We start from the raw sequence: 15270 nt of genomic DNA, 5'->3' as shown, positions 1-15270 counted from the left end.
CAGACAGTTTGAGCTGTCACCTGTAACTTGTGCTTTAACACACACAGAAAGTGCATTTCAAAAGTCCAAACTAAAGAGTGCTCCAGTTCTTGTACGGCAAAAAAGTACTCCTAATTTAATCACCTCTGACCACAAAATATGTTTAAGCCTATAGGCAATACTAGTAACTAAAGACAAAAATTAGCACTTCAGAATTCAATAGTTACGTATTCTGGAAGTGACTTTTAAAAAATACAAAAAGCAGAAAAACAACAGTAAAGCATTTTTTTCTCCCTTGGTTTCTGGCCAAAGCCTTTACAGGGTGGGTACCAGTGGAAGCAGAGGGCAATAGCCTTGTCAGCCACACAGGAGCCCAGTGAGCTGCAAAGGTGGGGAGCAGAGGCGGCGTGGAGAGGGGCGCAGCACTCCCCAAACACATCAGGCTGCCAGCAGCAAAGCAGCACTCCTCACTGCCAAAAATGAGACGAGGAAAGTCCTGCAGGACAAACTTTAGGGATCCTGTGCCCTCTGTTTCGGGGACAGCTTTTTAAAAAAAGTGTTTCTCGGCAGCTACTGAGCACGGCATCAACAGCAGCAAAATAGGGCAAAAAGATAAATGGCAAGAGTTAGTAAGAAGACAGGAGGACAAAGAGAATAGAAGTGTAAGCACAGGGAACACGGGAGGGAAATCAAAAAATGAAAGCTGACAGACTAATACAGCCCATAAAGATCTGGAAAGTAATTATGCTTCTGAGTCAGAATCAATAGGTTAATAAAATTCTGTCCTCCACCCCCACTGGAATAGGTGAAGAGGGGAAAAAAAACCCAGAAAATTTATGTTTACTGACACTAGTGCCTAAGTTTTCCTGGTTTTCTTCTGGGGGGAACATCAAGCTTGGCTGCTATGTTAACACTTTCCTCTAATAACAGGGTTTATGGAACAGCAGTGACGGTCAAGATTTCTGTAAGAGAAAGGCATTTCAACACCAAAATCAGACCAAGCATAAGCCTTACACTATGCTGGAAATAGCCAGTGAGCGAAGCTCGACCGTGACAAACAAAAGATTAATGAAATTGCAAGCCTAAGAGTCAGAAGGCATGTTTAGTTTCATTTTTCCCCACCAGAAGTAATTAAACTGAGTTCACTTTGGCATGCTAGACAGACACGCATGAATTCCAACTATAATAGCCATAATAGCTCTATTTGTTGATTACTATAAATTCCCCAAAGGGGAGGGGCATCCAATTTCACTTAGAGGGCAAGAAGCAGGCAGAAGGAATTAGTGGAACCAAGAACCAGTGTTTGTACAACATATCCTGGTGATAATGAGGGATATAACATCACTACCACTATCTAAAAAACTCAACAGCCTCCACACATAATTAAATTATGGGGCACAGATAGATTAATTTCAGCTCCAGAAATAATGCCAGTACAGGCAGTATTCCTCCCTGGAAACGGAGAGAATACGCTCTCACAGAGAGCTGCTGTTATCTGCACCAACCATCATAGATTTGAAGAAAGCTGTGATGATATCACTAAAATTTAAAAAGCAAGGCAAAAATAATTAAGTCAAATACTGAATGTGCTAAAAAGGCAGGTTTATATCAAACAATTATCTGCTTCTCTGAGAGAAAGAGAATGTAAGAACTCCCCAGGTCTGCCTTACAGATTCAGTGAAACACAGTGTTTCACCCACTGGTTTTCAGAGGTGTTTTGTACTCCAGGATTTTCATGTGTAAATAGGAATCAATGAATGGCACTTGAGAATAATCTGCATGTACATGATCACCAAAACAAGAGAGGGTGTTAAAACGGACATCACATCAGTGCATATTGGAGACAGAAATCCACAAGGGGTGTAAAAAGCCTTTGAAGAAAACGTCCATCAATTAATTGCCCAGTGCTTTAAGGCAATAACAACAGGCGAGAATTCCCAAGCAGACACTTCTGTAAATCGATGTGAACCTCCAATTCAGGTTGTACTTAAGTCTTTATAGATGTAATAGAATTAGTGATTACTAAAGGTTTGAACTTTAACTTACTGCCTCTGGAGTCACCACCTACTGACAGAGCAGCACAATAAATTCAGAGAGGGGACAGGCACTACAGCAGCCAGGTACTAGAATTTGACATTCACCATCGATCCCCTCTTCCCTCTCCTGTTTCTCCTGCTCAGCAACACGGGCTCCAGTCAGCTCTTTTTCACTGCCACCCCCCTCAGTTCATAAACTCCATATACTGGAAAAGAGCCACCGATGGAAGCCTAGAGAGGGCAGTGGCTCCTTCAGTCCTGTTCGTTGGGGCATCCTGTAGGAGGCAGGCAGTGACTTTCTAAAAAAATAAACAAACTGGAGGCAACCCTAGACAAGGTGCCCTGAGGGCTTTTCCTACCTAACACACTAAAGCAGACAACCCATATAACCATTCTAGGCTACTAACCATGCTAATTTTTTTTAATTACGTTAGCCACATGAAGCACTACCTCCCTACCACCTTAGCCCCTTCATCATGCTTTTACCATTGTTTAGTTTATAATTTTAGGAATCACTTAACTTTTGATTCTGGAGATGTAAATACATTTAAAATTAAGCTTGTGGAAGCCTTCCCTGGCTCAGCATCTTAAGATTATGAATTCCTTGCAGAGGCTGAGCTCTATGTCCATCATGTGTCATGAATACCCTTGTCCCTCTATAAATAACCAGCCTGAAATCCTTTAGAGCTGATGGAAGTGTTCAATTTGCAGGAGAAGAAAACTGTTGCTAAGGAACTGCAAAGAAGAAAAGGCCAGAAAGTGGTAATCTGAAATGAAATGAAAGGAATTAATTTAATTGGCCCTTGATATGTTGGGTATTTGGCATATTATCAGCAATTTAGCAGGCTGTAGGCTTTGTTTCAAACTTAGGCTGAAAGAATAGTCAGAACATAACTGCACCCTTAATTTAGGGATTAGCTGCATTCTCTCTTCTTCATACAACAGATCCTGTCCACTTTTCCGTCAAAATTTTAAAAGCAAACCACATGAATATCAGTTCGAACAACAGCTATGCCTACAGTTCTGGAGACTCCATTTCTTTTAGATGAAGACAAAGGGTAAGGATTTTCTTCACATTTATTCTCACTAGTAGACCAACAGATGTGCTTTGCCAGTAAGTACTGGCTTTCATGCTTTGCTGATTTTGGCAGAGATGTCAGCAATGCACTAAACCAAATACTATTTCATGGATTTTTGTTTTGTAACATTTTCATTTCAGGAAAATATTTTCAACTGTTTATAATCCTTTGAAAAAAAGAAAAGAAAAAAAAAGACTCCATGCAGTGGAAGGTTTTAAGCTCTTCCTTAGCTGTAGATTTCAGTTGTTTGAAAGAGCATTTCCTTTTCTTTCTTCTTTTTTTGAGATAGATCTTTCTCTCGTGACCCTTTTTTCTCCTTCTTTTACCTTTTCCATTCAATTTACTTAAATAGAAGAGTTAGGACTGGCATGTTAGATCTCTGGCATGTTTAGCAACGCCTTTACAATTTGTTACACATCTTCCAACACTTCAGCTTAAGTATCACAAATGCCTGGTGTTTAACATTCCCATAGTCAAAATTCCAGCACTTCAATTGTTCAAGTTGTACTTTAACTCACAAGATGCCAGGTATGAAACTGACAACCTCATCTTCTTCCTTTCTCACTAGGATTTTAGGGGCTATATTGTTGAAAGCAGTCTGACTGATGAGAAGAGTCTGCCACACGAAGGTACCCCATAAAATAGCAATAGCTACCAAGTAACAATATATAACAGTAAGAAAACTATCACGCTTCTATGCAACAAACAACAGGCTTTCATGAGCGATTTACAAGGAACTGACGACATCAAAATGAGGTGTGACCCACCTACCTTCTCCTTCACACTCACCATTACCTCCCTTAACTGTGCACTCATAAATCTTAATTTGGTTGGGTCTTACTGGTTGAATTTCTTGGTTTTGTTGATCAAATAAAAGATAAGACCTCTCCCTCACAATTCTGTTTACCTTTCTTGTGATGCAGAATCACAAACCACACTATTGACACGTTCTCCACTGTAATTACATTGTCATTTTTCCCATGAACGTTATTTTTATTGGAGCATGAAAGCTTGCTAGATGAACACCAAACAAGAAATGTTGCTGTTAATACAATGAGCTTCACATACATATGCTAACTCCAACTCTGGGTCTATAAAATTTTTGTCTGGCCTATTAAAATAAAATAAAATCCAGACCTGTAAACCTTACCAAACACTGTTTGGGACTATTATTGGATAAAAGCAAGAAATATGTATTCCATGCTTTTTTAAGAAACACAGGTAGAGCAGGCTAGAACTGCAGTGAAAAGCACAGCAATAATTTTCTTAGTGTGCCTCTGTGTGGCCATAAGAGATAACATTGTATTACCATAGTTCTTTCATCTCTTTTTGGCAAATGCAAAACTTAAGTCCTTCAGAGAAAATAACATAGGCCCTGCCCCATTTCCTGAATTCATGTTGTTGATACACTTCACTCATCACTCTTTTGTAATAGAAATTGACACAAAAAATAATCTGCTACCGTACACACACACAAAAAAAAAAAAACCACCAAGCAGAACACACAACCAAGAAAGAGAAGTTTAAAGTAAAAAGTCCTCCAGAAGTGTGCTTTCCCTAAAGTCTCATGGCAGCCTTCACATCAGCAGAGGGCACGTACCAATTTAAAGTAAAAAGTCCTCCAGAAGTGTGCTTTCCCTAAAGTCTCATGGCAGCCTTCACATCAGTAGAGGGCAGGCACCAGGCACGGCCTCTTGCACTCCCTGCTCTGTGCAGCACACACCTGCAGCATAATAAGAGCAGTCCGTTTGTTCAAAATACTGCTAACAATGTTGTTACAAAGTGACTCTTCCCTCTGATTTGCTTTCCATTTTTACAAGTGTTTTCCGTCCAAAGACCCTGTATCTATATTGTAGCTTTCCAAACTCTCACTTTCCTGCTTTGCTATCCCCTAGAAAATTTCAAGAAAGCCAGGCAGCCTACAGTCTGGGGGAGCACGTATACCTGACCACAAAGATCACAGGGTCTTAGACATTACAAGATACCAGGACACAGGGTTTCTGACCTACAATGTCCTTTGCCAAAAAATGAGACAATTCGCGAAGCCTGTAATTTTGAACCAAACTAACCAGTAATTAATGTCTGACCAGACAAAAATAACTTAAAACTCTCAACCATCTAGAGAGACCTCAGCCACTATAACACATTGCACTAATCAGTTTAAATTCAGCCTACATTATCTGTTGTGTTAAGAGCAGGGACAGTTTATTTGCAACAAACAAGATATATACATGGAAAAAACATCATTTTCTTCCCTAAGCTTCTCTGTGCTCCAAAGCAATTGTTTATGCATGTGCATGCGGTCTTAAATGTAAGGAATGGATTTTAAAAGCAGTATTACCAAATGTTATTAGACTGTGTTTTTCTGGGGGTTTTTGCCTTATTTTTTTTTTCTCTTGATCACATACATATATTGCAGCTAAAGCAGACATACAGCTATCCTTACCTTACTTCAGAGCAGCCTTCCTATGTGCTAACGTCCTTTTATTGATGGAAACAACCACATACCCCACTGTGCTCTCAAGGAGGCTACAAGGTCATTAGTAACCCCAAGAGCAGTAGCTGCCATTTGAGCTCTTGATGTTTTTAAAAAGTACTATTTGCCTCAGGATTACTTGCTCTACCCAATGTCAACATAGCCAGCATTCACAGAAAACCTGTTTGCCTACACTGTAGCACCACCCATGCTGCAGTCTGGAAGCACAAAACTCAGAAGCACAGAGATCAGACTCACTTACTTGCACTCCTTCACATTGGTCTCACCTATACTGGAAATAAAAAGCAGGGAATTCAGGCAGGGGTGGGAGTTTGAGAAAGAAGAGGAAACCCAGATTACCTGCACATAGAAAATTTAGAGAAGGGAAAGAATACCAGTTCCAGATGTTGGCCACTTTAAGTTTTTTTTAAAACTGGAGTAAGGCATTTATTTGTAAAGATACCAAGATACAACACATTACACATCAGCAGTAACACAGCTGCTGTCACAGAACATTACTTCTGGACAGATAAGTGGAAGGACACAAACATGCTCACCGTGCACACAGAGGTTTCATCTCCAGTCTTTACTCTGTTCCGAGCCAAAAGCTGCTCCAAGAGGCTGATTCTGTGCAGCAGCCAGGAAAATGCCAGCAGCAGCTCCCGACTACCCGCTGAGCCGTCCAAGGGGAGCCGATAGAGTTCTGGCCTGCCATAGCCATGGTACCACAACGCTGATTTTACAAACCTAATTTGGTTATCTGAAAAGAAGAAAACAATTAAGAATAACACACTGCACTACTCAATGCATTTACCCATTCAATTCCGGAAACTGCTGTCTCCTCTGAGAGTAAGATTTTTTAATCAAGCCTAAGATTAGTGGAGGACAGTGGAGACTACAGTCTTTATCAACAACTGATAAAGGACAGGAGGTAAAGGGTAAAAGCCTTCCTTATGCTGCCCCATTCTGATCTACAGGAACTACTGCTACGGGAAGAGTATTGGGGGTTAGAACTAGATGGTCTTCAAGGTCCCTTCCAACCCAAACCATTCTGTGATTCTATGAAAAGAAGAAATTTCAAAGTTGAGATCAAGACCAGTAATGGCCTCTGGAAGATTAACAAAGGCAAGAAAGGTAAATAGCTGTCACCACTATAACAGGACTCCAATTCACCTATTCATTTTTTATGAGCCACCAAGCATGCTATGAATTAGTAAACACTGAGTCACTTTACTCCTGAATGAAACTGGAATTTAGAGATAGGAGTTTTACAGCCTGCTGCAAATCTCTGAGCACCAGTGAGCAGGCAGAGATAATGGCAGCACTCCACACTGCATACCAGACCACATGGACTATTTAATTCTCAGGAATGCTCTGATCCATATTCCTTCACACCAGCAAATGGTACTTGACAGCTACAAGACAGGCACTACAGAGCCGTAAAATGCTGAGGAAACACAGAGAAAATTAAGTAAGCCTCAGCTCTGTACTAAGTCAAAACTATAATAAAGACCATAAAACTATATAAACTCTATATAAAACGAAGTCAAAATTATAATAAAGAACATAATTTGGGGGCACAGTTATAAACAAGACATACTGGGGAAGAAACAAAAGTTGTTTTAAAAGGAAGTCCTGCTCAAAAAACTACTGGAGTTCTCCAAAGGCAACAACAAGCAAGTGATTAAGGAAAATTCAACCAATGCAGGACAGTTAGACTTCCCAGTGGGATTCAACTGGCACAAAGAAACTAAGCCACTGTGGTGGAGGGAGAGGGAAGGCCCTTGAATCAATGACAAGTGCCTGGCAGACAAGAACCAGAGTGTAGTTCATGAGGGCTCTGTGCTAAGCAGTTGCTGTCCAACCAACTCAAAATGACACACAGACAATGTGATAGTGACAGAAAATATAGTGCTGATGTGATATTACTCAGTAGTAAGGAATGCGGGCAGATCATGACGGACTGCAGAACCGAATGAGCCCAAGCTTTAAAATGACAGCTAAAATTCTTTCTAGAAAAAGTGAAAAATGATGCACACGAGGCAAAAAAAAAAAATCCTAACTTCAGTGACATAACAATGGGCTTGGAGCTGACCACTGGACTCAGGAACACAATCGTAGATCACAAGATTTTTCAGGACAATATCACACTTCGTTCTCATATGCATCCAAAAGCAAACAACGTGAGAAACCTAGAAACAAAACTAAAAGGATCACAGGGAACAACATTATATTGTTGTCTATATCCACTGTGACCCCACATCCTCAAATTCATAGTGTTATTTTATTTCTTCAGTCCCAAAAAGGCTACAGAAGACTCGGATAAAAAGCAAAGGACAAATACAATCACAAGTACAGAACAGCTTCATTGTAAGAACTGATGACGTAGGCCAAGAAGATGACTGAGAATGGATATGCCAAAACCATTTAAAACCACGAGTGCTGTGGAATGGGTGAACAGGGAATAATTTCTTTGCACAATATTCAATACAAGAACTCGGAGCCTCCAAATTTAGCAAACATGTGAGTCAAAACAAGTTAAAGAGATGCTCTTCACGCATACAGCAAAGCTTTATAATTTCTGGCCATGGGACCCTATGGACACTCAATGGACACTCAGAGTCACAGGATCAACAAGGAACTGGATTTACAGAAGAGCAGCTCATGGAAACTTACAAAATACAAATAAATCCTCTCTGGTTTGGAAGTCTGAAATGTAAATCACTGGAGGCTGAAAGAATAGCCCTCTGAAAGCATCTTTCCTTTCCCCTGGGCATCCATTTGGACAGCTGCCACTGCTGGATGAAGCTAGAGGAACCTTCAGTTTGATCCAGATTAGGGATTCTTACAAAGTAAGGAGGAAAGCTGTTCCCCTTTTTCAGTGTAATGCTTTGGTATCTCTTGTACAGTTTCATAAAAAAAGGTACACACTCACACACATAAAAATAACAGGAAGTACAAACCTCGTACAATCAGGGATTGTCACTGCTGTCCTTAATTAACATACCAATTCATCACATTACATACTCATTTACCTCCTCCTTGCCACTTGTGGTAAAAACATCCCTTAGCATTGACACATATTGTAATCTTTCTTTGTCTGGCATTGATGCTGCAGCTCAAAAACTACATAATGAGCAACTTCAAAACAATAAAAAAAAAACCAAGAAAAAAAAAATCCTGTTGTTTTCAAAATGAATTTGTTAATTACAAGAGACTCTCACAGTGAAGAGTGGTTGATTTAACTTGATTTGCAAAATGCTAAAGAAGTCGTATCCACCAGAAGTAATACAAAGCCAAGACACAGGGAGGAGCTATAAGCTGACCTATGGCAGTGATCCTGCAGGAGCAGCACATCCCTACAGCTCTGCTGAGCCTGGAAGGAGCTGGTAGTGGTAAAGAGCCACCAAGCCCTTTGCGCCTTGACAAACCAGAGGAAGGTGTATTGTTTGCACTGTCTGACCAACTTCAGGATTTAGGGAAACAAGATTGCTGATCCCTAAGGGTATTTGCCTACTTCCAGAGTGCTCCTCAGTCCAAACACGCAGCTGAAAACTGTTATACAGATGTATTATACACATCTTCAGCAGCGGGAGCAGGAATACGTGATTTGCCACGTGACAGCTACAAATGAATTCCTGACAAAGACATTAACCATGACTGAAGAACAAAAAACAGGATCAGGAGCATGATTAAGCAGGTGACACAACAGTGCAGAGCTACTAATTTTTTGGAGGACTAGTGTTTTGCATAGCAGAGCTTCTGCAGAGGCATGTGACAGTTGGACAATTGGAGCTAGCTTGTTTCTGCATTACAGACAAAAAAAGGAGAATCAAACACCTAAATCACTCCATTTGCTCTTTTTGCAGAACCTGTGAATGTAAAAACAAGCAGCTTCCCTTCATGATGCTAGGGTGGCAGAAACACAGGTGGTTTGCTAAAAATCTTGCTGCAGATACACACTCCAATCCCTCATGCACAGGGGGAGTACTCAGGTACTAGAGATTTTATTTTGATCACTCTTGAACATTCTCACCTGAGCTAGGCTTTCATGTTGCCCTTTTCTTCGTGTATTTGTCAAGAAAGGAACAGGTAAAGGCAGAAATACTCTAAAAGGAAGATCAGTACATACTTTCCTCCTTTTTCAAAGCAAACAAGCATCACATGCTGCCATCTGCAGTTCAGGGAGCTCTCCAAGAAATCACACATCAAAGAGAAGGAATAGAGAGCAAGCCAGGTGGGTTTTTTTATTCCTTTATCACCATTTGCCTGCTCTGAAATACCACTCAGGACCAGACCCACCAAGGCACTTCACCACCTGAATTTCTGTGTTGCTTTGGTCCTTTATCTCCCCCTATTTCATCACTCCCTCTGCAACACATTGCCCTCACATGAGAGGGTATGACTGGTGAGAGTATCAGGCAGCAATTGTAGTCAAAGAACAGACCTGGAACTGGGGCTCAGAGAGCCTTTCCATGACCTTAGAGAAGTCATTTAGTTTTCCTCATCTCTAAAGTGCTCTGCTTACAAGGAAACAGTGCTCAGATAAATGGCAGTAGGGGCTATATAGGTACCCAAGGCCAAGATGGACTCCTCCCTAACATGCAGCTGAGAGAGAAGAAAAACACTCACTGAGATAGCAGATAACACCAGTCACTCAAGCACCTTCTCTTTGACGATATCATCTTAAGGCATTCCATCAGGATTAGGCAATTTATAGACAGAGAAACCCTCACAGTCTTTCCAATAATCCCCTTCTGCATGCATGCACATTATTTATAAAAGCCCATTCAGTAAGCAAGACCAAGCTGTGGATGAACCTTAGGGTTCAGCTCTCTTAAAACTCTACTCAAGCTGTGCTCTTCTGCTTTATGAATCCTGCAGAATATTTTCAGTGAATTACAACACGATATTCAAATAAGGGTTATGCATTCACCTGGCAGGCTAAGATGGAAAGAAACTAAATCAAGTACAAAAATAGACACAGATACATTACTTCACGCACTCAGGCAAGAAACACCTGCATAGGTAGTGGTGTTATGGGAAACTACTGCTGCAGAAGAACATTTTCTGCTTCATTTGTCAAACAAACAAAAATATATTGCAGCTCCAGTCCTCTTTCCCATACTATAAAAACATGAATTGTGACTCCAGAAAAGAAACATTTCCTCTAACTATCTAAACGTATATTGCACTGCTACCTGCTGTGGTTGTTAGGTTCTTAACCAAGTCTATCAGCACTCAGCCCCTGTGAAGAAAGAGCAGCATGAAACCACTAATCATGACTTCATCAGTAAGGTTATGCCTGGAGTACTATTACACAGCTTACTTTGACTCGAACTCCACTGACGAGAGACCCACTGTTCTGACATGTTGAAGGGGCTGGAGTGTATTGATGGCTTCCCACCAAAGTTTACCCACAAAGTGGGTTTTTATTGTGTGAAGAAAAAATTCTTCCAAAATGAGAAACCAAAAGAGTCATTTGCAGCATTTTATAACCACTGAATGGAAGGCTTCACTGCGGTTTCTGGTTTCTTCGCGCAAGAACGCAATAGTTCCTACATTTTAAAACATCAAATTGTGCAGTTTTATATGTGAATTTTTGAGTGTATTGATGGCTTCCCACCAAAGTTTACCCACAAAGTGGGTTTTTATTGTGTGAAGAAAAAATTCTTCCAAAATGAGAAACCAAAAGAGTCATTTGCAGCATTTTATAACCACTGAATGGAAGGCTTCACTGCGGTTTCTGGTTTCTTCGCGCAAGAACGCAATAGTTCCTACATTTTAAAACATCAAATTGTGCAGTTTTATATGTGAATTTTTGAATATTTTATTTGCTGCTAGCTCAGCAATAGCTTATCAACCATTTAAAAACATGATGCAGAAAGTTCTTCTAAACAATATCACATCACAACCATAACAAGGGCAAGACTAGTAGCTGTTCTAGGCAAAGCAAATTTAATTGCCTCTAAGATTCACCTACAGAACAAGATCAGGTCAAAAACTGAGTAATTAAAACTATTAACTTGAAACAGAAATACACACTGGGGTGTAACTTCAAAAGTCACTCAATAAAAAGTATTTCCCAGATCAAAGCCAAATTTTCTGGGAAAATCTGTCCTCTTCCATGGGCAAAATCTGTAAGAGCATTCCGTCATTGTGATGCACCGCCACCTTCTAGCACCTCACAGCTGTAAACGGCCCAACATCTGGAATGCAATCCTTGAAATGTAGGTCTCACTCTAAAGAGTAGTGAGAAGAAACGTTGTGACCTCAACACCACACCCAGACTACAGGCCCAAACACAAGTGCTTCCTCTGGAAGAACTTTTAGCCTAAAAAAAAGGAATGGTACAAGACCATTTGAGTATAGGTTCCCTTTTCCAGAAAGGTGTTCCTATGCCTGTGCACACTGTAACCCTCATACTGAAGGAGTCTTCACAGCCTTCCTCTGGGACTTGGCAACTGCTGCTCTCCTTGTTTTAGCTAAGATAATTAAGAGGCTGTACTAAAATATCAAAGAAAGGAATTTCTGATCCATGGACTAAAGCACTAGACATGAATTAAAGGTATCCATTTCAATTCTTTGTGGTGCTACAGGATCCTGTGCGAACCTGAGAAAGTTATTTAGTCCCTATGCCCAAGGCTTCCACTTCATTTCCATGAAATAAATACATGAAAGACCATAAGTGATTCGGGGCAGGGACAGAGAAGAAAGGCAGTAAAATATTGATTGCATTTCACAGCAGACAACTCATTCACTTGGCCAAGCAAAGGCAATTCGTGTAATTTGAAAAACTGAATGGCTATCCAGCCTGTGTTTCAGCTTCAATCTCTGTGTTGAGACTAAATAAGTTTCTTAAAAATCAGCTCAACAGTTCTGAACAGAACCCCGCACTCCTACCCTGCAATCTACCAGCAGAGGCTGAGTTTGCTCTCTCTAAAGCCAGCAACCTGCCACATGCACACACAAATCCTGTGTCCAAATGCTACAAGTAGTTAAGCGTGGGAGCAGCCACGATTCAATGAGGTCACCTTTGTGCAGGACCACCTCAAAGCAGCTGCAGGACACGGCCAATTAATTGAGTTACCATCCACAACAGATTGTGGATGAGTAGAAAAGCAAAAATAGCCAGATGAAAAATAGCAGTCCTGTGAGTAACACAGAACCACACTGATTTCCTGCTGAGCTACCAACAAAACTATGCTGGTTTTGCTCCACACTCCTTGAGATATCTCATCCACAATGCATAGCCATTTTTAACTCCATTTACAGAGCAATCTGATTCCCAGCTCTTCAGGGGCTAAACCAATGTTGGTTAGGTTTTTTTGCTTTCAATAGCAAAAGTGGATTTAAAGTGGATTTGGACTGAGGAGACCTCTACTCATCACAGACAATCCCATTCTCAAAAATTTCTGACAATGAAAGGGCTCTAGACAGACAGCTTTCAAGTCTGGGGAGTCATATCGTACTTGGAAAAACATATATTTAAGAAGTAAATAGTGCTCTGTCATTGCAAGAAGCCAACATGCACGCAGCTTCTCTCTGGAGATATTCACACACACGCTTTACTTTTGGTTTTTCTACAGCTTCAATGCAAAAACACTGCCTTTATGGTTCATATGCCCTGATATAGCACTTGATAGAAAATTAACCACAAAATCACGCATCATATGTGGAATGGGGAAAGAAGGAATCAAAAAAAGAAAAAAACTCTACTTCTGTAATTATCTCTGCAGATGCTGAGAATGCATAAGATCATTGCAGAGATTTACCTGCAGAAAAATGTCAAAGGGAAGCAAGAGTCCCTACCAGATGCAAGAGCACACTAGTTTCCTGGACAAAGCAACCCGAGGGGGAGTAAGCCTGCCTGCACAGCTGTGATGCAACAGTTAAGTTGGTGGCAAAGGTATTCAAAACGGAGCATTCCTGACAGGGTGCAAGAAGTCAAAGAAAAGATGGTACAAAACCAGTCCCCGTATTTCCCTGGGACAGATGGAAATCGCACAGCCAGCCAGGCTGACTGACTAGGTTACCTGTGGCATCGGACTCGGTCCACTTGCCTCTGTGGATTTGTTTCAGAAGAGCGTAGAGCAGCCTCCAGAAATCCAGGCTCTGCAAAAGAAGGAGAGTTGGGGGAGATCAGCAGGCAAAATATCTGCCATACATTAAGCATTGATTAGGCAATTAAACCCGTATCTAAGCATCACTTATTACATGGAGGAGCACACTCCAACACTGTTGAATCAGGCAGGTTCAGGTATTAGCTGTCTTATAAACGCTACCTACAGTAAGGGACACTCAAAAAGAGAAGGGCTACTAGTGCTGGCTGTACAGCAAGACCCAGCACTTATACTTTGAGGCAAAGGCATACAGGAGCACAGCTTCCAAAACATCTGCTCTGATATAACCACATATCACAGAATGATAAGGGCTGGAAGGGACCTCTGAAGATCATCTAGTCCAAACCCTCTGCGAAAGCAGATTCAATTGCAGCAGACTGCACAGGATCACATTCAGGTAGCTTTTGAGTATATCCAGAGAAGAAGACTCCACAACCTCTCTGCGCAGCCTGTTCCAGTGCTCTGTCACCCTCAAAGCAACAAAGTTTTCCCTCATGTTCAGATGGAACTTCCTGTGTTCAAGTTTGTGCCCCCTGCCCCTTGTCCTGCCGCCAAGCTCCACTGAAAAGAGTCTGGCCCTGTCCTCCTGACACCGCCCTTTAGATATTTATAAGCATTGATGAGATCCCCTCTCAGTCTTCTCTTCTCCCAGGCCCAGGTCTCTCAGCCATTCCTTGTAAGAGAGATGCTCCATTCCCTTGATCATTTTTGCAGCCCCTTCACTGGACTCTCTCCAGTAGTTCCTTGTCTTTATTAACTGGGGAGCCCAGAACTGGACACAGTACTCCAGATGTGGCCTCACTAGGGCAGAGTAGCTTTAACACACCCCAGGAGACCCGTTCTTTGCCACAAGGGCACGTTGCTGGCTCATGGTCAACTTGTTGTCCACCAGGACCCTGAGGTCCTTCTCCACACCACTGCCTTCCAGCAGGTCAACCCATAACCTGCACTAGTGCACAGCATTATTCCTCCCCACATGCAGGACCCCACACTTGCCCTTGTTGAATTTCATTAGGTTTCTCTCCGCTCAACTCTCCAGCCTCTCCAGGTTTCTCTGTATGGCGGCACAGACTTCTGGTGTGTCAGTCACCCCTCCCAGTTTTGTATCATCAGCAAACTTGCTGAGGGTAAACACTGTCTTCTCATCATGTTGAGCAAGACTGGGCCCAGTACTGACCCCTGGGGAACACCGCTAGTTACAGGCCTCCAACTAGACTCTGTGCCGTTGATTACAACCCTCTGAGCTCTGCCACTCAGCCAGTTCTCTATTCACCTCACTGTCCACCCATCTAACCCACACTTCCTAAGCTTACCTAGGAGGACGTTATGGGAGATAGTGTCAAAAGCCTTGCTCTCTACTGCTCTCCCCTCATCTACCCAGCCAGTCATGCCATTGTAGGCAGCTACCAGGTTGGTCAAGCATGATTTCCCTTTTGTGAATCCATGTTTTCCACCCCTGAAAACCTTTTTTTCCACATACTTAGAGATGACATCCAGAATGAGCTGTTCCATCACCTTTCCAGGGACGGAGGTGAGGCTAACTGGCCTATGGTTTCCTGGGTCCTCCTCCTCCTTGC

At 41.7% G+C, this 15270-nt stretch overlaps 1 protein-coding gene across 1 annotated transcript in view; it reads right to left on the bottom strand.

Annotated features, from left to right (window-relative positions):
* Positions 1 to 15270, bottom strand: part of LOC106888836 (chromosome unknown open reading frame, human C14orf80) — a 104615-nt gene that overhangs the window by 74070 nt on the left and 15275 nt on the right. Inside the window, exons 3-4 of the mRNA XM_014943342.1 lie at positions 13607 to 13685; positions 6128 to 6330 (exon numbers count right to left, since the gene is read on the bottom strand). Of these exons, the coding sequence (XP_014798828.1) occupies positions 6128 to 6330; positions 13607 to 13685 (282 nt within the window). The remainder of the gene's footprint in view (positions 1 to 6127; positions 6331 to 13606; positions 13686 to 15270) is intronic.

Source organism: Calidris pugnax, unplaced genomic scaffold (assembly GCF_001431845.1).
Source record: "Calidris pugnax isolate Ruff unplaced genomic scaffold, ASM143184v1 scaffold63, whole genome shotgun sequence".
Classification (NCBI taxonomy): Eukaryota; Metazoa; Chordata; class Aves; order Charadriiformes; family Scolopacidae; genus Calidris; species Calidris pugnax.
Note: the sequence above shows the minus strand (reverse complement) of the source record. Positions and strands in the feature narration are given on the sequence as shown.